Source organism: Eptatretus burgeri, chromosome 7 (assembly GCF_056783735.1).
Source record: "Eptatretus burgeri isolate ZD-2024b chromosome 7, Ebu_testis_v1, whole genome shotgun sequence".
Classification (NCBI taxonomy): Eukaryota; Metazoa; Chordata; class Myxini; order Myxiniformes; family Myxinidae; genus Eptatretus; species Eptatretus burgeri.
In genome coordinates, this window is record NC_140967.1 from 28,186,792 (window position 1) to 28,208,339 (window position 21,548).

The window sequence follows — 21,548 nt, forward strand, 5'->3', positions numbered from 1 at the left end:
AATCCACATACCTTGGGCAACCAGTTTGGAACCCTGTGTCGAGCAAACACTTTAATCAAATGCGGTCACAAAGAGACACTGCACCGGTGCAGTGAGTGATTAATAAACTCATTGCTGACCATGTAACGGTTCCTTTGAAGAAATTCATCACTCTGGGAAATTGCATTCTTGTTATGAAGAGCCAGGTGAGCATCGAGTTGACGTTTGGAGCACATATCCATGTTGAGGGACAATGCAACCGGTTAACAGTTCCTCAAATATTTGAAATTATATTAACATTAATTTCTAATTAACATTTTAATGCTTTATTTCATGAATATCCATGGGTGGCTTGTAAAAATAATGTTCTCTTCCACCAAATTAGGCTTTCTGGACGTTATTTCGGAGGGCTGTAGGACAGGTCGAGCCGGATGAAGATCTTCAGCAGCATATCATCAAACTGACGAACAATGTAACCCTATCGGTGTTTCGCTATACAACACGTGGCCTTTTTGAGTGTGACCGATTGACCTACACCTCACAGCTGACCTTCCAGGCAAGTAGCAACTGATTGTGAATTTTGGAGACAACTCTGAGCAGTGGAATGAAGTAGCCCTGCTTTATGCGATTGTTCTAAGGAAATGTGAATTTTCTCATATACTCGTCGTTTCAGGAATAACTAGAATGGCGCTTGGTAGAGCACATACCTCTGCAAGGCTGAACAGTTCACGTTTTGGATCCCACTGATGGACTGGACCTGGATCCGGACCTGAAACAAAATCTAATCGGCTCGTTCTCGTCACCTTACCAACTCAACCACCTAGTTTTGTCATAACCCATCCACAACGTTTTGAAATATCGTTTTTGATCCTATCTCTCAATGGTGAAGAATCACTTTGTAAATTTAATGATTCTTCTATTCAGATCCGGATCCGTATCTTTACAAAAATCGAATCAATTCGTCCTTGTCACACACCCAACCTGTCCACCAAGTGTCGTCCGAATCTGTCCATAACTTTTTGAGATGTTGTTTTGTACAGCATATCATTTTTCCTCTATCACTCAACAGTGTAGAATCACTTAAAAATTATTGGATCTGAATCCGGATTCGCATCTTCCCCAAAATCGAATCAATACGTCCTTGTCACATACCCGGCATGTCCACCAAGTTTCGTCCAAATCCGTCCATAACTTTTTGGGATATCGTGCTATAAATCGTTTTTTTATCCCATCTCTCAATGGTTCTCGTGTATGGCAGCTTGGCTGCCGGGTAGCTATCATTTCTTAGAGCGCGGCTATGCCACTGATGCTGTGCCCCTCCACCAGTAAACTGGTACTCATTTCACCGACCAAGCGAATATGACAGGCTTCGTCGACCCTACCTGGTGTTAATTCAGCAGCCAACAGGGCTCGAACTCAGGACCCGAGGATCCCAAGCCAGCGACCCGAACCACTAAGCCAACGCCAGGCTTATCTCTCAATGATGAAGAATCACTTTAAAAAATAGTATCTGGATCCAGATGTTCACCAAAATCTAATCAATTCATCCTTGTAACACACTCAACCCATTCACCAAATTTTGTTTGAATCCAGTTTTTTTTGGAGATATCCTGTACACAGACAAACAGACAGACAACGGTGAAAATATAACCTCTGCCCACCTGCGGTCACGGAGGTAAAAAATAAATGCATCTTGTAACTAGAACGGCACTTGGTAGAGCGCATACCTCTGCCAGGTTGAACAGTTTGCATTTTGTATCCCACCGATAGGCCGGATCTACATTCAGATCATTCGTCCTTGTCACACACCAAAATCGAATTGGCTCGTTCTTGTCACCTATGCAACTCATCCACCAAATTTTGTCATAATCTGACCACAACTTTTTGAAATATCATGCTATGAGTATATCTCGTTTTTGCCCCCATCTCTCAATGGTGAAGAATCACCAAAAAAAATTAACAATTCTCTTATCTGGATCGAGATCTTCACCAAAATCGAATCAATTATTTCTTGTCACACACCCAACCTGTCCACCAGGTTTTGGCTGAATCCATCTGTAACTTTTTGAAATATCATGCTATATATCATTTTTGGCCACATCACTTGATGGTGAAGAATCACTAAAAAATTTATCGGATCCGGATCTTCACCAAAATTGAATCAATTTGTCCTTGTCACACACCCAACCTGTCCACCCAGTTTGTCTGAATCCATCCATAACTTTTTGAAATGTCCTGCTCACAGACATACAAACAGACAGGGGTGCAAACAAAGCTTCCGTCCACCTTCATTGGTGGAGGTAGCAATGACATGGCCACAGCAGAAAGTTTCAGTGAAAAAGCCGAGTAAATTTTTTTTTTTAATCTGAGTTTGTTTAAGCCACTTTGCAAGAATCTGTCCTTACGAACAGGTTAATACCCCCACTTTAATGATGTCCCCAGCATATAGTATGATTTGTGACTTGTAATACGGGCTTACATCTCGTGGAACAATACGATACATATTGCAGGGCCGTATATAAAGAGTTGCAACAATGATCAATTCAAAGCCATTTTGTGTCCAATGTGCATGGGACGGCGTGCGTGATTGTTTTTATATTCTGACCCATTGAGGAGACTATGTTGATACATTTCCAATTTTATTGGTGGATGAGTAACGTCTTTGATCGATTTATCTGAATTAAAAAAAAAACTTTAAAGCTACTTTTTTGTTGTAATTTTATTTTTCTCCCTTCCTATATTTTCATCGACACTTTCAAATACATTAAAATAAAGTAATCCTGATATATTAAACTTGCTGAAATACCCAGCATTGCCTGGGGAAATTCAATGAAATATGTATTTAAATACTTCCTGTATGACAAATTCGAGAATGTTGGCATTATGGTTTCGTATGAATTACAGATCTTCACAAAACATATCACTCGATCACTCCCAGGATAAACCCAGGCTGTGTATAAGCAACATATACCCAGTCGAGGCTTGGACATGTAGGTGTTATAATAAACCTGTGTAAAGCAATCTTTTCAATAATAGGCACATGTGTAAACCACATGGTCATTCAATTTGTGTTGTTGACAACTGGTGGTGGCTTAATGACTAGAGTGGTGGGCTTGGGATCCCAGGGTTCTGACTTCAAATCTCACTTCGCTGTTGAATTAATACCAGGTGGGGTTGACTCTGCCTGTCATCCTTCCGAGGTTGGCAAAATGAGTACCAGCTTGCTGGTATCCTGCGCCGGAGTGGTGACCCATCCAGGATTGTGCCCAATAGCCCAGGAGACTATTTAGGCAGCACCAACGCTCTGCACAGAGTATAGTCCCAATGGATGGATGGATGGATGTTGACAACAAATCATTACAAGCTCAACATATGATCTTCATACATACAGTGGCTTCAGAAAGTATTCACATCCTTCAACTTTTGTCATATTTTGTTGTTGTTGCAGCCTGAATTTAAAATGGATTATATTTAATTTTTTGTCACTGATCAACACAAAATACCCCATAATGACAAAGTGAAAACATGTTTTTAGAAACTTTTACAAATTAATTAATAATGAAAAGCTGAAATGTCTTGCAGCAATAAGTATTCAACGGCTTTACTATGACACTCCAAATTGAGCTCAGGTGCATCCAATTTCGTTTGGTCATCCTTGATGTATCTCTACAACCTGATTGGAGTCCACCTGTGGGCAATTCAATTGATTGGACATGATTTACAAAGAAACACACCTTTCTATATAAGGTCCCTCAGGTGACAGTGCATGTCAGAGCAGAAGCTCCACCATGACGTCCAAGGAACTGTCCGTATAACTCTGAGATAGAATTGTGATGATGCATAGATCTGGGGAAGGGTGTAAAACATTTTCTAGAGTGTTGAAAGTTCCCAAGAGCACAGTGAGCTCCATCAACAGGAAATGGAAAGTATGGAACTATCCAGACTCTTCCTAGAGCTGGCCGTCTGACCAGCACAGTGAGCAACTGGGCAAGAAGGACCTTGGTCAGGCAAGTGACGAAGAACCCAATGACCACTCTGACAGAACTACATAGTACCTTGGCTGAGATAAGAGAACCTGCTGGAAAGACAACGATCTCTGCAACACTTCACAAATCGAGGCTTTTATGGGAGAGTGGCCAGACGGAAGCCACTCCTGAGAAAAAGGCACATGACAGCATAACTGGAGTTTTCATAAAGGCACATGAAAGACTGAGAGCATGAGGCAAAAGATTCTGTGGTCTGATGAGGTTAAAGTTGAACTCTTTGGCCTGAATGCAAAGCGCTATGTCTGATGGCAGCATCCTGCTATGGAGATGCTTTTCAGTGGCAGGGACTGGGAGACTAGAAAGGAGAGAGGGAACAATGAATGGAGCCAAATACAGGCAAATCCATGAGGAGAACCTGCTTCAGAATTCAAAAGACCTTGGACTGTGGCGAAGATTTATGTTCCACTCGGACAATGAATGGCTTCAGAACAAGAACGTAAAGGTCCTTGAGTGGCTCAGCCATAGCCGAGTCTTGAATCCCATGAAGAATCTGTGGAAAGACTTAAAGATTGCTGTTCACCGACGCTCCCCATCCAACTTGACAGAACTTGAGCAAATCTGCAAGGAAGAATGGGAGAAAATCCCCAAATCCAGATGTGCAAAGCTGATACAGACATACCCAAGAAGATTCGATGCTGTAATCGCTGCCAAAGGCGCTTCAACAAAGTATTGACTCAGGGCTTTGAATACTTATTGACGCAAGACACTTCAGCTTTTCACTTTTAATTACTTTGTAAAAAATTCTAAAAATATGTTTTGGCTTTGTCATTATGGAGTATTTTGTGTAGATTGGTGGCAATTTTGTTTTTAATTTAATCCATTTTATATTCAGGCTGTAACACAACAAAATGTGAAAAAGTCAAGGGGTGTGAATAACTTCTGAAAGCACTGTATTATTCGTTCACTCCTGAGGGAAAAAAATACCCAGGCAGAACCCCCCCACCCCACCCCCCCAAAAAAAACTTTCTTCTTTATATATTAGATAATGTAATTATCTGTGATGTATGTATGTACAGTGCCTTCAGAAAGTATTGTCACGGCTCCAGAGTCGCGGGGGAAGCACAAGGGAGGGGCTGTTCCTGGTTACTCTCCAGACTCACTGGGAATCGCAGACCATCGCACACGAATAACTTCAACTGATTGGACATGTAATAATCGATCGCGAACGCCAATAACTTGACGACGTAACCCAGGGTCCTCTATCTGACAACGGCTTACCTAGGACCACGTGATCGCCTTATCAGGGAATCATGCCCTCGATGTGTACTTGAGTTACTTAAGTACTTACCATATCAGGTTCAGCCAAGCGGAGCTGCCAAATACGCACTGGCTATTTAACAAATTTTGGGGAATAACGTCCCGGCTAAGCTAGGATGTGGGCCATGCTAGACCAATTGAGGAAAAGACAAAAATGACCTGGGAACATTTCTAACAGGCACATTTATTTAAGCAAGAGCAAGGAAAGTTATGTGGCACAGTAATGGCATTTATTGCAAATGTACAGCAGGGAAAGCAAGGAAGTTGTGGAGTGTGGCAAAAGGCATACAATATTTACAAGAGAAGAAGAAGAAGACAGTACAGAGGAGAGGAGGAGATTGGGACCATACACTGTGCAGAGCGTTGGTGCTGCTTTAGCAGTCTCCTTGGCTATTGGGCACAATCCTGGAGGGATCGCCACTCCGACACAGTATACCAGCATGCTGGCACTCATTTTGCCGACCTCAGAAGGATGACAGGCCGAATTAATCCCACCTGGTATTAATTCAACAGCTGAGCGGGATTTGAACTCAGGATCCGAGGATCCAAAGCCCACCACCCAAACCATTAAGCCAACACTAGGCATACACAGTACAGAGTTATCCCGAATATCCTTAAACAGTCTTAACTTATGCTGCAACAGGCACCATCACACACACACAAACATGAGGAACATTAGAGATAGCCCAGAGGGATAAGAACAGTTTAGGATTAGCGACCTCTCAATACCCAGCGTGGGAGGCAGACATGCGCAACCCAAAACGCTTAGGAAAGGGGAGGAGGGAGAAATACTGAGGGTGTCTCGTGTGCGTGAGTGAGATGTGCAAGTGTAATGCAACTTAGGGTGCAGCCTGGTGTAAGAAGAAGAATGTGAGGTCCAAGTTAGTACAGTTCACTCTTGAGTTCACTCTTGGGTTCGCTCTGAAAAGAACACTCTTGGTCGGGCTTGCCCATGTCGATTGCTCTTTTTCATCAACAGTAGATGAGAGATAGATGGTAGAAGAAAGATGCACAAGAGAAAAGGCCCTATAGTAAAAGTGTGAGAATCTGTATGTGTAAGTGTTACTGTGGGATGTAGCCTAACTGAATGTCGATAGAATGAGAGCAGCCCCAGCTTGCAGCAGCAGCTCATGATCCCACGCTTGATCATGCCCCTCACTCAGCACCAACTCTTGTCCTCCTTGCACCGCCTGTTTCCCCAGCGAGGTCCAATGTCTGCCGTAGCCTTTTTTCTGGTGAGCTCTACCATCTGGTGAGTTTTCCATCCTGGTGTGGTGATTCTCTTGAGTTCTCTCCCCCTAGTGAGTTCTGTCTAGCTCTGTCCCTGACTCGTTCTGACAAAACCTAGCTGAGTTCGCTCTTTTATGAGCCCTCGGCAAGGGGAGGAGCCAAAAATCGGATCAAACGAGGCTCTTAGTAAATTCAAGCTTCCCCATTGGTCCATATCGGTCGTAGCCACGCCCCGTCCGACCTGAACGTGAAAAACGGCTGTCGCTCGCCGACGTGGCCATGCGTCAGAGCGCAGACTTTAACATGGGGCCATGGATTTTGGAGGCGCTCTCTGGCCCAGAGCATGTGCTGGCTTCCACTCAAATTTTGGATTTTAGGGAAATCCCTGTGCTACTCATATATCCTCAAACGAGCTCCAGCACATGTTCTCGCTTCGAGTTTATCCCCGTAATAACCCGAGCCTTGTCTCCTCAGCGTCCCTCGAGGCTGCAGTGGGTGTTCGATGAATAATTGGCAGTTGTGGCAGTTGTAGAGAAGTACGAGTATGTTGTGGCATTTGTAGTGAAGACATTGTATTGTGGTGTTGTGGCGAAGAGGTGGAAATTCCTTGTAACTATGTCGTCCATAACAGTCGTGTTTGTAATTCAAATGTAAGAGTGAGTTGTTGCGGGGATTTTTGGTAGTCGTGTGAAGTGGTTATGGTGAGCAGAATGGAGGTTTTAGGTGAGACCGTAGTTGAGAATTGGCACGCAATTTTTGAATAGAAAATGGCACACAGATGCAATTGAGGTGCTTGTGGTGTGTTTTACTTGGTTCCTTCCATCGTTATTGATTTGCGTGCGTCCTTATTTGCGTGATTTGTGTGAGAGAGACCAAGGAGTGGAAGAAGAAGTGCAGAGATTGAAGACTAAGGACCTAACTAAAAGAGCCCTACGCAACACATCTTTCCCATCTACCCACGAGACATATGGAAAGGGCAAACTAATACACACACTATTGAAATAACTACCTTGGAATCTCTGTGTGTTGTGTGCCATTGCCTTGGAGGAATGCAGCTCTCAGAACCATAACAGTTTTTACACCCCTAGACTTTTGTCACAGTTTCTTGTGTTGCAGCCCAAATTTAAAATTGAATAAATTTAAATTATTTGTCTCCAATCTACGCAAAATACTCCATAATGACAAAGTGAAAACTTGTTTTTGGACATTTTTACAAATTAAGTAAAAATGAAAATCTGAAATGTTTTAGCATCAATAAGTATTCAACCCCCTGAGTCAACACTTTGTCGAAGTGCCTTTGGCAGCGATTACAGCTTCGAGTTTTCTTGGGTATGTCTGTATCAGCTTCGCACATCTGTATTTGGGGATTTTCTCCCATTCTTCCTTGCAGATTTGCTCAAGCTCTGTTAAGTTGGATGGGGAGTGTCGGTGAACAGTGATCCACAAGTCTTTCCACAAATTCTCAATGGGATTCAAGTCTTGGCTTTTGCTGGGTCACTCAAGGACTTTCACATCCTTGTTCTTAAGCCATTCCATTGTTGCTTTTGCTGTATGCTTGGGGTCATTGTCCTGTTGGAACGTAAATCTTCACCACAGTCAAAGGTCCTTTGCATTGTGAAGCAGGTTCTCCTCAAGGATTTGCCTGTATTTGGCTCCATTCATTGTCCCTCTCTCCTTCCAAGTCTCCCAGTCCCTGCCGCTGAAAAGCATCCCTCATAGCATGATGCTGCCACCACCATGATTCCTGGTGGGTATGGTGTTAGATGGGCGATGAGCTGTGCTCGGTTTCCGCCAGCTGTTGCGCTTTGCATTCAGGCCAAAGAGTTCATTTTTCATCTCATCAGACCAAAGAATCTTTTGCCTCATGATCTCAGAGTCGTTCGCTTGCCTTTTTGCAAACTCCAGGTGTGATGTCATGTGCCTTTTTCTCAGGAGTGGCTTCCACCTGGCCACTCTCCGATAAAGCCTAGATTTGTGAAGTTCTGTAGAGATTGTCCTTTCAGCAGGTTCTCCCATCTCAGCAAAATAACTCTGTAGTTCTGACAAAGTGGTCATTCGGTTCTTGGTCACCCCGCTGACCAAGGTCCTTTTTGCCCAGTTGCTCAGTTTGGTCGGTCGGCCAGCTCTAGGAAGAGTCTGAGTAGTTCCATATTATTTCCATTTCCTAATGATGGAGCTCACTGGGCTCTTTGGAACTTTCAACACTCTAGAAATTGTTTTATACCCTTCCCGAGATCTAATCTATGCCTCCTCACAATTCTATCTGAGAGTTCTATGGACAGTTCCTTCGACTAACAGCTCATGTCCAATCAATTGAATTGGCCACAGGTGGACTCCAACCAGGTCGAGATATATCAAGATTGATCAAATGAAATTGGATACACCTGAGCACCTGAGCAAATTTCGAAAAACATTTTTTCACTTTGTCATTTTGTTTGGATCGGTAATAAAAAAAAAATTAAATTTAATCCATTTTAAATTCAGGCCACAATACAACAAAATGTGACAAAAGTCAAGGGGTGTGGATACTTTCTGAAGCCGCTGTATATATGTATGTACAACTGAAAATCAGAAAAAAAACAGGGCTGGGCAATTCAAAGCAGTGAACCATATAAAGCTGATCAAAGACTGTGTATACTACCAGGAACTTGTTTTTTGCTATGATATCTCCAAATCACACTTTTAAAAAAGCTCAGTGCATGACATCTTAAAAACCAAAAACAATAGGGGTAAATAATTGGCACAGCATGTGCAGATCTACTTTTGTATCACTTAATAATTTGTCAGTCTAAGAGATCTTTTAAAGCCTAAAATTGTATTATTGTTGTTAGTAACACAAACTTACCAATTTCTGCATACCTTTGAACTAGTAGATACTTTTGGAGAGTGGAGAGATCTCTTTTGAAGAGATGGACTTCCTGCTTCGGTTCCCTTCACGACCAGGCCAATCTAGTCCTGTGGATTTTTTAACCAATTACAGCTGGGGTGGCATCAAGGTAACACCCACAGTAATAATATACATAATTATTTTTAAAAGTCACGTAATCAATAAAAGATGTGATAAGGATGTAGGACTGAATTCATTATGAGGTCATTACGCACTTCATTTTATGCTCAGTGGTAGTGTGAAGTATACCAACATGTGTTGATAAAATACATGCAACAGCACTACATCAATCTTTGGTGACATGTTGCAGCAATTTTGTAAAATTTTATCCAAAGACTACTATTAAATAATTATGGAAGATAATTTTCATTTCCTAAAAGAAGATCAGAACTAAAACTTTGAATCCATCATGCATGTGGTGCTTATAACACTGGGAACACTGCTATGGGATGACCGGTTGTTTCCTGTGATGGACAGGTCCTCTCAACAATGGTGGGGTTCACAAACTTGGACCAGGACATCGAAGGCTCACCAAAGCGCTGGCGAGCATTTGTCGCATCAGAAGCCCCAGAGATGGAACTGTTTCCTCAGGACTGGAAAAACAAATCTGCAATGCAGAAGCTTTGTGTGCTTCGTGTCCTTCGCCCTGACCGCATGACCTATGCTATGCAGTAAGCGTCAATGCAAGACAGCCAATATTATGTTTGCATTGATCTAAGCTAATCTACAGGGTAGATAGTCAGCGTGTTGCTTGAGTCATTCGAGCACATCACGGTTCTGTGGTTTCGTGCCCACAGGCATTCGTTTGTGAGAAATGCTAAACTTCTATCATATGGTCATCTGCAACTTAGGTGGTTGTGCTCTTTCTCTCTTTCATTTGTAATCCCAGGGACTTTGTGAAGAAAAAGCTGGGTATGGAGTATGTATCAAGTCATGGCTTTGACTTTCGTATGTCGTATGAAGAGTCAGGACCTTCCACGCCAATGTTCTTCATCCTCTCACCTGGTGTCAATCCTCTGATAGATGTGGAAAGACATGGTACATACTTTCTCTTATTTGCACCTAAAGTTGATGAATTTTGATAGATCGAAAATACAATTGTTGTACAATTTCTTATTTGCTGCATGAGGCTGGTGAATGACAATCCATTACTAAAAATCAATGGTTAAACATTAGCATTAGCAATAGTTATGAATATTCTCTCTGCTTGTCATACTTTAATGCTCATGCAGTTATTGCTGATACACATGGTGCACACCTGCACATAGTTTCACCAACTTCACCGTGCAAATCATGGAGGAAACATGCTTCAAATTTCACCTGGAGTTTTCTTTATAGCCCAGCCTGTATACAACTAATTACAGGAAAGCTCGTTAATAGAGGTATTCGTTGTCAATACTATCAAGATAAATTCCCTCAAAAAGTATTGATCTGCATACATTTCTTTGCTTTTGATAAACAACAATTCAGGTTAAATTTGAACTACCCTCCTATCTTCAGAGGTTTTTATTGTCCCCCGCACCTCCGCCAAAGTCGGAGATGGGGGACATTAATATGAGCTCCTTCCGACCGACCGACTGACCGATCATTCATCCATGTACATTTGTGTACGTGATATTTCAAAAACCATTGAAAAAAAATAGCTTTCATGTTGCAGATATCTATTCCTCATGACATTATCTCAACCTGATTAGATCACGGCGGTGATTGGCTGATTTCTGTTGCCATGGCAACCACCTCAATAACTTGGCTTGTGTATGTGATATTTCAAAAACCGTTCAAGATTTACCTTTCATATTACACAGATTTATTCCTTATACCACCCAAAAGGTGGAAGACCTAGAGTATCAGCTCCTTGTTTTATTTTTCAAATTTTGATGTTGTGGGTGATGTCATGAAACCTTAAGAAAATATGAGAAAAATAAACTAAATTTTGAAGTATGCAAAGGGGGCCAAGGCTCCCATTTTGGTTGGAGATCTCCTAGATTTTCCCAATATTTGATAGGTACCCCGTTCTTCCATTTTAATAAACTGGTTTTAATAATTTTTGAAAAGTACATCAAAGCACTGAATTTTGTTTTGCTCGTTTTTTTTTGTTTTTGGCTCGTAATGTAAGTTGCCATTTGTGGCGGAATCTCAATCGTGCTTTCTTTCATCCGTACAAAGCACAATATGTGTGTTCCCTCACAAGAACCTTCAATGCAGGAGGAGGTCATTGGACCCATCAAGCCTGCACTCTGATTGCCAACCTTTGGTTATATATCCATGCTCAAACCTTTTTAAATGCTGAACATCAAGCAAGGAAGCAGCATGTACGAGTTTTAAAGTCTTCGGTATGACTAGTATGGGGTTTGAACCACCGACCTCTCCTACTCAGAAGGGACGCTACAACCATTACGCAACCGAGTCTGCTTACAGCAGCAATGCCATTGGTTTGCTAGCAGGAAGCCTCGATTTCATGTCGTATAATTACTAAAAATTATTGGTAGCAATTACTTCACCTCCAACTGAAACTTGTCCAGATTATTGCCTGATGATAACTTGACTTGGCCCTTGTGCTATGTTGGAGTAATTTGGTGTAGCCTTACATGAAGTGTACTCACCGCATTGGGAATCACTTATCTTCGGGTTTTGATTAAGAAATTAAGCGACTGAACTTGAATCCAATTTCTGTGGGTAGAAAGAAGAAATATGAAACAAAACATTGGAAGAGACGTGAAACAGAGTTCCCAGGGATAAATCCATGGAATATGAAAAATGTGTAGAAAATTGTTCACAACAATAATTATTAAATGTTTTGCTTTGTTCAATAGTTATTGATATGTGTACTGATCTACTCGATGGCGGATGGAGGTGTCATTGGGAAGCAAGCCTGGGAATTTTTACACGGAGTTTTAACACATGGAATGGTCTTCTGGGGAAGGTGGCAGCATGAGGACAGTTGATTGGTCTTAACTGGATTTGGATAAGTAGTAATAAGCATCGGGTATGTAGAGGTGCATGGATAGTGGCAAAAATTGTCGGTAGCTTAAGATTAGCCAGATATGATTGAGTTGATGTCAAAGTTGGATATGACCGATTGTTTTGCATCGGTATCGTGTCAAGTGGGAATGTGTCGTTTTGTTTTGTGTAGTGGCCTCCGTCTGTGCCTTTGTTTAATGATTTAACTACCTAATAAGCTGGAGCCTCCTTATTGGGAAAATCTCGGGTGTGTTATGCAGCAAAATTAAAATCGAATTGGAGGAAATTAGGGCAATCTCTGGGGACCAAAACCATGCTCAGAATGCACCATTTTGACGATAATTTAAAAAGTATCGGGTAGGTACAACCCAGGCTCCTTTCCCCACTTGGGAATGGGATACACACCCCTCCCCTCGCCACTTTACACCTCGGGTTGTCTCCCCCTTCAACATTCTCCTGGGAGTGAGATCTCTCTCCCTCCCTCCCCCCCCCCCTTGATTTTACTTTGCACCTCTGAGCAAGTGAAGTATCGAAACCTTGTATTTTTCAGCAGTCTGGCCTGGGTTCGTATCCTGACCCAGCTATAAACTGTCATCCTGGTGTTTCACAGGCAGGGTGATTCATGTATGTGTCTGCCGTCCCTCCAATAGACGTTAAGCCCGGCGTCTCATCTGCTAGCATGAGTTGGCGGATGTTAAGGAACCTACAGTGCCTTTCATGAACAGTAGTCGAGTAATCCTCTTGTTCTGTGCAGGGAGCATTCTCGGTTTCACTTATTCTGCTGGAAATCTGCACAACGTCTCTCTGGGTCAAGGACAAGAAATTGTGGCAGAGCATGCCCTGACCTTGGCCATAAAAGCAGGTCATTGGGTCATTCTTCAGGTAACATCATCTTTTTACAATCAGCACAGCTTTCTGTCTATAACGCGGTGCAGCTGAATGTTATCCAAAACGATCATTGCAAGTTTTAGCATCAGGCTTACATTTTCATACTGTGCAAATGTTTATCGGCTTGACTGCTTGAGTATATCATAGGTTCTGTCGAGGAGCGATAGAAATTTGTAATACCGTCATGATTGACTCCTTTCAAAATGCTCACTAACACAAAAGGCTTGGCTTTGTGCCCATATCCATGGATATGACTCCTCCTCACACATATAGTATGACTCGCACTTAATTATGTCCTGGATAACACAAGTTTATCATCGTGTTAGATTATGGCCAAAGAATTGTCACCTCTGTGTGACATGAATCTTCGCTTGACTGGTGGCCAGTCCATCTGCAAAGTGCCATTGTCACGTGCTGCCACAGCTTACAACATGGCCAGAAGAGCCAGGCAAATGCAAGAGTATGATCGGTGTTCCACTCAGGACATAAATCCTAACATATTGCACCAGTATCGCCACATGTATGTAGCTTTTCATAGCAAACTCATGCATTGGGTTTGTGGGTCTAGTCCCCATATTCTCACACCACATGTTGCTTCCACCCCAAACCCTGTAGAATGTTGTTTATGTAAAGCAACTCTTTTGCTAAACACTGGACCAGAGTCTTCACCGCATCACAAACTAGAATGAGCATTCAAAGATTGTATACCCTCACCCGGACTTGTTTTGTGTTGTTTTATAGTATGTATTTTATAGACGCACTTGCATTCTAATTGGATTGTCCATACTATGCAAACATACTGACATTCTCATTGTACATACTTCATAGAGGTAACGTGTACGACTGGCTATCTCTAAGTGGCGTTTGTGGTCTACGTTAGCGCATTCTGTGCAGACAAACAAACAAACAGACAAACGGACCAAACTGCATGCAATACCCTCTCCTCTGGTGAGCGTAACTACGAATTAATACTTGTATGTCTACTTCATGAGTGTTCATGGATATTTTCAACGACAGCAAATTCGATTGTGATTTCATTGCTTTTCACAAACTGTTGTTTTGTCTCCCCTAATGATATCTCAAGCCACAACGTTACATCCACACCAACTCCCTGATTGTACAATTGATTCAGATTGTTTGTCTCCATTTTATCCTGTCAATATAATCAACTCTATCTTTCCTTGAATTTTATCACTTTAAAGAGGATTATCCATCAGCCTCGATAATTTGTCCTTGATACCACAATGTGTAGCAAAAAGGCTCCAGGCCTTCTATATCCTGCAATTTGACTTGTGTTCATTGTGTCATGATTCCCGTGTTGCTGATCTTTCCATGTGTAGTAGTTTAAAGTTCACCGAATGAACTGTTTCATCTTTTTATTTTTTAATTCTGCACACATATATTTATTGTCATTGTGAGCAAAGATCCAGACCTGATGTTGATTCAAAGCATGTGTTCACCTGCTCTATAGAACATTCACCTGGTACCACATTGGCTACCAGTACTTGAGCAGCGACTGCAGCAAGCAAGTGAGAGTGGGCACACTCACCTTCGCATCTTCCTGAGTGCAGAACCAGCTCCTTCACCCACTGCACATTGCATTCCTCGTTGCATCCTCGAGAGGTGTATCAAAATCACCAACGAACCTCCAAGTGGCATGTGTGCCAAACTGCACAAAGCTCTGGACAACTTCAGTCAGGTTTGACATAGTTGGAGAAATTATGAGCCTCTTATTTGTCTATAAAATGTGACAGACAGAAAGATGTGGTCTCCTCAGAATTTTAAATCACAATGAAATATGTTATTAATGGCCATGATTACATATCGGTAAATAACTGGGACAGACTGCATGTACGTATAATGTCTGTACAAATAAAGGTGTCATGGATTGGCAATATTCACAGGTAACCTGATTGGTAACTGGCATAGACTCTCACCTATGTGTATCACATGTTAATAACACATAGATTTTTCATTTTCTGCATTTCTCTCACAATTCTTTTCTTTCTTGATAGAAGGGGCATTGTGGTGGCATATGGGTTTCCTGTCACTTGACTTGACTTGATGTCCCTGGACTTGTCAATTAGGCTTTTCTGCCGATCAATTCAACATTTACACACACCATTTTTCTTTAATTCTGAAGGATATATATATATATATATATATATATATATATATATATATATATATATATATATATATATATATATATATATATTGTTACGAATTCTGGCCCGTCCGGCGTGCGATCGGCCACGTAACTCGAATTGCGACGCGTCGCCCACCGGAACGGACAATTCAGTTGTGACCCTCCTGGAACTACTGCCAGGAGCCAGTCACGGGTGGGGGTTTAACCTCACCACAACCCAGTCCGCATTCTACCCGCGCGAAATAGGGTGAAGCGCCGAATGTTGATATACCTAAGTACCTGCGCGGGTAGCGTACCGAGGAGTTGTACCACGCCGCAGGTCGACTTCGGACACGAACCGCTTAAGCGGCTCGTTCCGTGCTGCAGGGATAACCGAGCGGAGTTATCGTCGACCTCGACGGTTCAGATTATTTATTGGGTGTCTACACCCACTACTAATCCCTTACGTGATGCAAGATGGAACTTTCAACGGAGGAAAGGACGCAACGAAACGGGAAAACAGTTCAACAAGCAATTTTATTACACACACAGACAAGCACGTATTTACAGTCATATGAAAATGCACATATAACAGTCAAAGCAAGAACAATACGCAGAGTTACTACCGAATACAGCAATGTACAAGCACTTATACGGGTTTACTTAATAGATTGGTGCCACACACACACACACACACATTTACACCAAAAGCAAAGAAAACACAAGCCACCCTCACAGGCAAGAAGGCAGACAGGTCCGTGGACCAAATGAACGTGGGACCTGGGTGATCGGCCAGGTCCACGAGACTGAAGGGGTCTTATCCGCGCCCTCGTGGCGTGATGGCGGGCTAGCCGCAATGTCCGCGAAACGCGCTTGACTCTGTGCCCCTGGTATGGTCGGTGAGCTCCTCCAGACGTGCGTCGCGCAGGCACCACGGTTGGGTTGGGGAACGGACGGGGTTACCGGCGCTATCTCAGCGCGGATGGGGGGGGATTGTTGATGCTCGGGGTGGGGGGAGAGGGGAATGGCGGACGCTCCGTCCCGCTAGCGAGGTCCTGGGACCACACCGACTCTGGCGAACTCTCGCCCCTGAGCCCTCTTCTGCGTCCCTGCTCTACTCCACGACTCGTCCCCCGACCTTCACTCTGAGCTCCGTCCCCTTCGCCGTCCGATCCCCGCAAACACATGCCTCAGACTCCACGACTTCCGACCAGCGCCCCTTTCTGCACACACGAGCTGCGTTGTTCTCGCGTCTTTATAGACCGGGGAAGGAGCTTGTATGCAGATTCGCACATCAAAATGCGCTTGGAGGCGGGGCCACACCACCCGACACTCGCCCATTGGATGGAGAAAAAGGGGCGTGAGCCTCTCCTGATCTGTTTTCCTCTCCTAAAAGGAACGCATTCACAGCGGGTTCGGAGGCGGGGCCATGCCACCCGATGCTCAGTCATTGGATGGAAGAAAAGGGGCGTGAAGCCTTCCTGATCCGTTTTCCTCTCTTAAAAGGAACGCATTCACACTCGTGGCTTGCTGCGTTCGGCAAGAATCACCAAACGGGCTCTGGACAACACGGTGCTCGGTGTTGACTGGTGGTGTGGTTGATGGTTGTGGAAGGAGAAAGGCGAAGGTGGTGGCGGGTTTGCTGTGGTGGTTTGGTTGTTAGCGGGCGTCGTTTTGGAATGGCGGTGAAGCGATGTTTGCGGGATGGAGTTGTGGAGGTAAAGAAGGTGGTGGTGTTTGAGTTGTTGGCGGCTTAATGGTCCAAAATAACGACAGAGAAAGAAAAATGGCTAACTCAAAGTGTCGCAGCCTGGATGAATCGCACATATTCCCCCTCAACAACAGGTGTGGACTAACTACACATGAACTTAGCGTCATAACTGATCTAAGGACCTTTCTGGTGTATTGCGAATTTCCACAGCCGTAACAATATTTTTTTTTTAAAGAAGGATATATATTTTTGCAAGTCTGGGCAGTTACGTTTAATCCCCCGACCCAAATTTGGTGGTTATGTTTAATCCCCTGACCCAAATTTGGTGGACAGCAGTTAACACCGCCAGCCCGGATGGTCGAGCGGTTTTCCTTAGCAGGCGGACACGTTGATCCTCAGATATAACTTGCATCGGAGGGGTAGGGCGTGGCACTGGCAGAGCGATGGAGGCACAGAATAATGCACAGGGGGGTTTATACTCGAACCCCACGACAAATACATGGACACAGCAACTTAAAATAAATGCGGGAATTTAATGACAATAGAAATATTTACAAGGGTAATTCAAAAGGTAATAATATTAACGTGAAGTAAATTAGATCTAAGTTGAGGCGCCTTTATACACAAAGTTAAACACAGGAAAGGGGGAAACGAAATAAAAGAAAATCCTTCCTTTATTCTGGCACTGACTTTGTCCAGGGATGGTCTCTGTACAACTTTGGAATTGAGGGGCTTTGTCATGCACGTGGACGCGCCCAAAATGGGGCCAAGCCGCTCTTTCACAGTGGGAAACGTATGTCAGGTAAATGTGAGTGATATTCAACGCCAAGGCTCAGAGGCTGCCGTGCAGATTCTTTGTCAATCGTGCTTGCTGATCCGCGGCACTCTGCAGAATGGCGCCGTCTCTTCGGTGATATACACGAGGCTTTGAGGTCGGTCTCTCACAACCCAACCAAGAGCCAATGGCCAGCATCTTGCTCCACCGCACGAGCGAATTTGCTTCAGCACGAATTCGAGAATCGTGCTGTCTTCTTCATACATCGAAAGAAAGCCATTTTGTTGTGCCGAGAAGAGAGCAAAGCGAGATCCTCCGTCTTAGACACGTTCCTCTCTCGACTTTGTGCGTCCCTCACACTGAACTCATGCGTTCGCCCCCAATCTCTCTTCGACGTCACACCGAACCGAACCAACTCCGGGGCGTGGCTTGCTGACATGAAATCCGGGAAGGCGGGACTTCTGTCTGCTCGGCACACCTGGCTTGCTTGTTGCTATGATTGTTGTTGGTATAAAAATGCAACTTCTTCCTGGCTGACTTGTAAATGCAAAAATGTAGGAATAGGTCACAGAGGGCAATCACATAGTGGGGGAACTTATCCTTAATCCCTATCTAATTAACACCGCACTACCTCCGTGTGGTGACACGTAACACTTAAGCTCACAGTTTCTCTACTTAATTACATTGAGATGTCTCCTTCACATCCACGGACCAAACAATTCTATTCAATCCGAACTTTCGTTTGAAATTCCTCCATCTACCCCCACAACCGGAACTATATATATATATATATATATATATATATATATATATATATATATATATATATATATATATATATATATATATATATATATATATATATATACATGCACTGTATATATTTTCTCTCTCTCTCTCTCTCTCTCTCTCTCTCTCTCTCTCTCTCTCTCTCTCTCTCTCTCTCTCTCTCTCTCTCTCTCTCTCTCTCTCTCTCTCTCTCTCTCTCTCTCTCTCTCTCTCTCTCTCTCTCGTTTTGACCAAGTCAGGTTCATTGCTGCCAAAGCAGCTTTCAACAAGGTTTACATTGGATGGTTTGTCTTTGCATCCCAAAAGTACTCTTCAAAAATCTGGAATTTGGCCAGGGTGCCACGGTGATGACTCGCCTACTCTTTATGGAAGACACCGTGTGATCTTTATAACACCGACTAGCTAACGACAGCAGACAGGACACCTTGTGTTAACATCCATCGGTGAGACGGCACACTTTGTGATGCAATTCTCTAACTGCGAAGCACAAATCCAACAGTTTATATTCTATAGTCTGATTATAAAACTATTATAACCATCAACATCTGATGGTCTGGATAAAATGTTTTTGCAGGATGAATTGGAGATGTGTTCCCGGGATAATGAGTTCCGAAGCATCCTGTTTGCATTGTGCTACTTCCATGCTGTTGTGGCAGAACGTCGCAAGTTTGGCCCTCAGGGCTGGAACCAACTATACCCTTTTAGCACCGGAGATCTCCTCATCTCTAGCAATGTGCTCCTTAATTATCTGGAAGCGAATGCAAAGGTTTGTGGACATTTGCTTTGGAGTATGAACTTTGCTCTCTTTCATGAGACTCTTCTCCCATTCGTGTATAATTTTAAAATTCGACCGTGGTGTTAAGTTTCTTTATCTTACTGTTGTTTAGAGTGCCATTGATTAAGTCACAATCAATGGACTTAAACATATTTCCTATGTAGGTGCCTTGGAATGATCTGTGCTACTTGTTTGGCGAGATTATGTACGGTGGATACATCACAGATGAATGGGATCGTCGACTTTGTCGAACTTACCTGCAACAATTCCTCCAACCAAAGCTGTTGGAGGGAGACCAGAGCCTGGCTCCTGGCTTTCTCGTACCTCCCTTTTCTGACCTAACAGGTTATCATCATGTAAGTGGTGTATTTTCCCTTATGAACTTCTCTTGTTTGCACAGCATGGAAAATGATGGAATGGATCAAGCGAATAAGGAATCTACATTTCTAGGCCGATAGCCTTGCATTTATAAGTTACACAGAGCAAGTAGATATTTTATACAACATTTATTATTCTTTACCTTCCAAAACATGAAACAAAACAAATTACAATGAATTATGTCACTTTCAAAGTAACTTCTTTTTGAGGCATCATTTTGGTGACATAATGATGGAGAAGGGCTACATTCTGGTCAGCTTAGAAACCATTGACTTTTTAGGATGGTGCATATTTTCTCCTTTATTTGAATCTGAAAAAATACCCACTTGTATGTCACAAGTTAAAGATTCAGATCCATCTCTGTATGAAACATTTAATGGAGCACTTTTGGAATAACACATCAAAAATGTGGACCGACAGTATTGTAACAAAAAACTGAAATGAGCATACATAATATTGTTATGTGGAACGAGAGTAGGGGGGAACCATAGCTAGAATGTGGTAATAATAGAATGGACCATGTGTTCGAGTCGTAGGTTAGATCTGCGGTTGTCTGATATCCGTCAGAGGTAAGTCATATGGTAAAACGTGTACCGAGAAGGCAGTGGTTGTGAACCTTAGAGCAGAATAGGACAAGGTTGTGCTGTGTAAAACCTCCTGTACATGCGAGGCCATGTGGACAAAGGCACAAAGGAAAATGATATGCACTTTAAATGGAATCATCGGGTTGTTTGGCTAGAAGACAGTCGGCCACGGAGGAGGAATGAGCTGTGAAGCCCTGGAGAGTGGCGGAACACTTTTAATAGGAGCCGCTCCACAGGGCGGGACGACCCGAAGGATGGCACTGCTCACAACAGTGAGCAGCCAATGAGAGGGACCTACCATGCGTGAGAGTGGTCCTCGAGGTGATGAAGGCTGTGTCCGTGCATGCATGCGGGAGATCACATTTGATTTTGGTAGAGACAACCATTCTCTGTTTCAACGCTTCCCACGGAAGGACAGTTTCCGAGAAGCACGGTAACATCACTCCTGATCGCCATCCCTTTGTCTCCCTCCTGGCCTCCTCTTTGCCATCGCTCCTCGTCACCATTATCCCATCCGAGCCAAACTTCGCCCACTGCCAACCTGCATGACAACACTACCTACAGCAATACCAGCTCGTGCCTGCCTTATAAGTCCTTACCTGCTCCCTTTGCATCTGAATCTGATAGTTTTGGTGCCATTAGCGGGTTATTACTTTTGTACATAACATTGTTTTTTCTCCCGCTTTCATCCTATCTGTGTCTGTTGACCGCCAGATTTGTTCTGTTATTTAGTGATCGCTCCGTCCTTCCTTATCCCCCATATTTCCTTTATAATAAACCATGAATTTGCTAACGAATGTCTGCGTTTTTTTACCTTCTCGTACCAACAATCTCCAGTTTCGGCTTGCATTTGGGCGATCATAAATGGTAAAGGTAATTCTGGATACACCGTAGAACTTGAATTCAAGTCAGAGGACATACCTACTCTCAGGTTGCATTTGGATGTGATTCCAGGGGATCCATACATCCATGCATCCATTGGGACCATACTCTGTGCAGAGCGTTAGTGCTGCCGAAGCAGTCTCTATGGCTATTGGGTACATTCCTCGATAGGTCGCCACTTCGACACAGGATACCAGCAAGCCGGTACTCATTTTGCTGACCTCGGAAGGATGACCAGCAGAGTCAACCCCACCTGGTATAAATTCAACATCTGAGTG

At 43.3% G+C, this 21,548-nt stretch overlaps 1 protein-coding gene across 1 annotated transcript in view; it reads left to right on the top strand.

The window, feature by feature from the left end:
• The window catches only part of LOC147022886 (dynein axonemal heavy chain 9-like), a 318,333-nt gene that overhangs the window by 273,334 nt on the left and 23,451 nt on the right, over positions 1-21,548 (top strand). The window contains exons 62-69 of the mRNA XM_085890311.1: positions 365-535; positions 9,386-9,508; positions 9,877-10,070; positions 10,289-10,437; positions 13,115-13,242; positions 14,720-14,947; positions 19,226-19,417; positions 19,591-19,782. Coding sequence (XP_085746437.1) covers positions 365-535; positions 9,386-9,508; positions 9,877-10,070; positions 10,289-10,437; positions 13,115-13,242; positions 14,720-14,947; positions 19,226-19,417; positions 19,591-19,782 — 1,377 coding nt within the window. The remainder of the gene's footprint in view (positions 1-364; positions 536-9,385; positions 9,509-9,876; positions 10,071-10,288; positions 10,438-13,114; positions 13,243-14,719; positions 14,948-19,225; positions 19,418-19,590; positions 19,783-21,548) is intronic.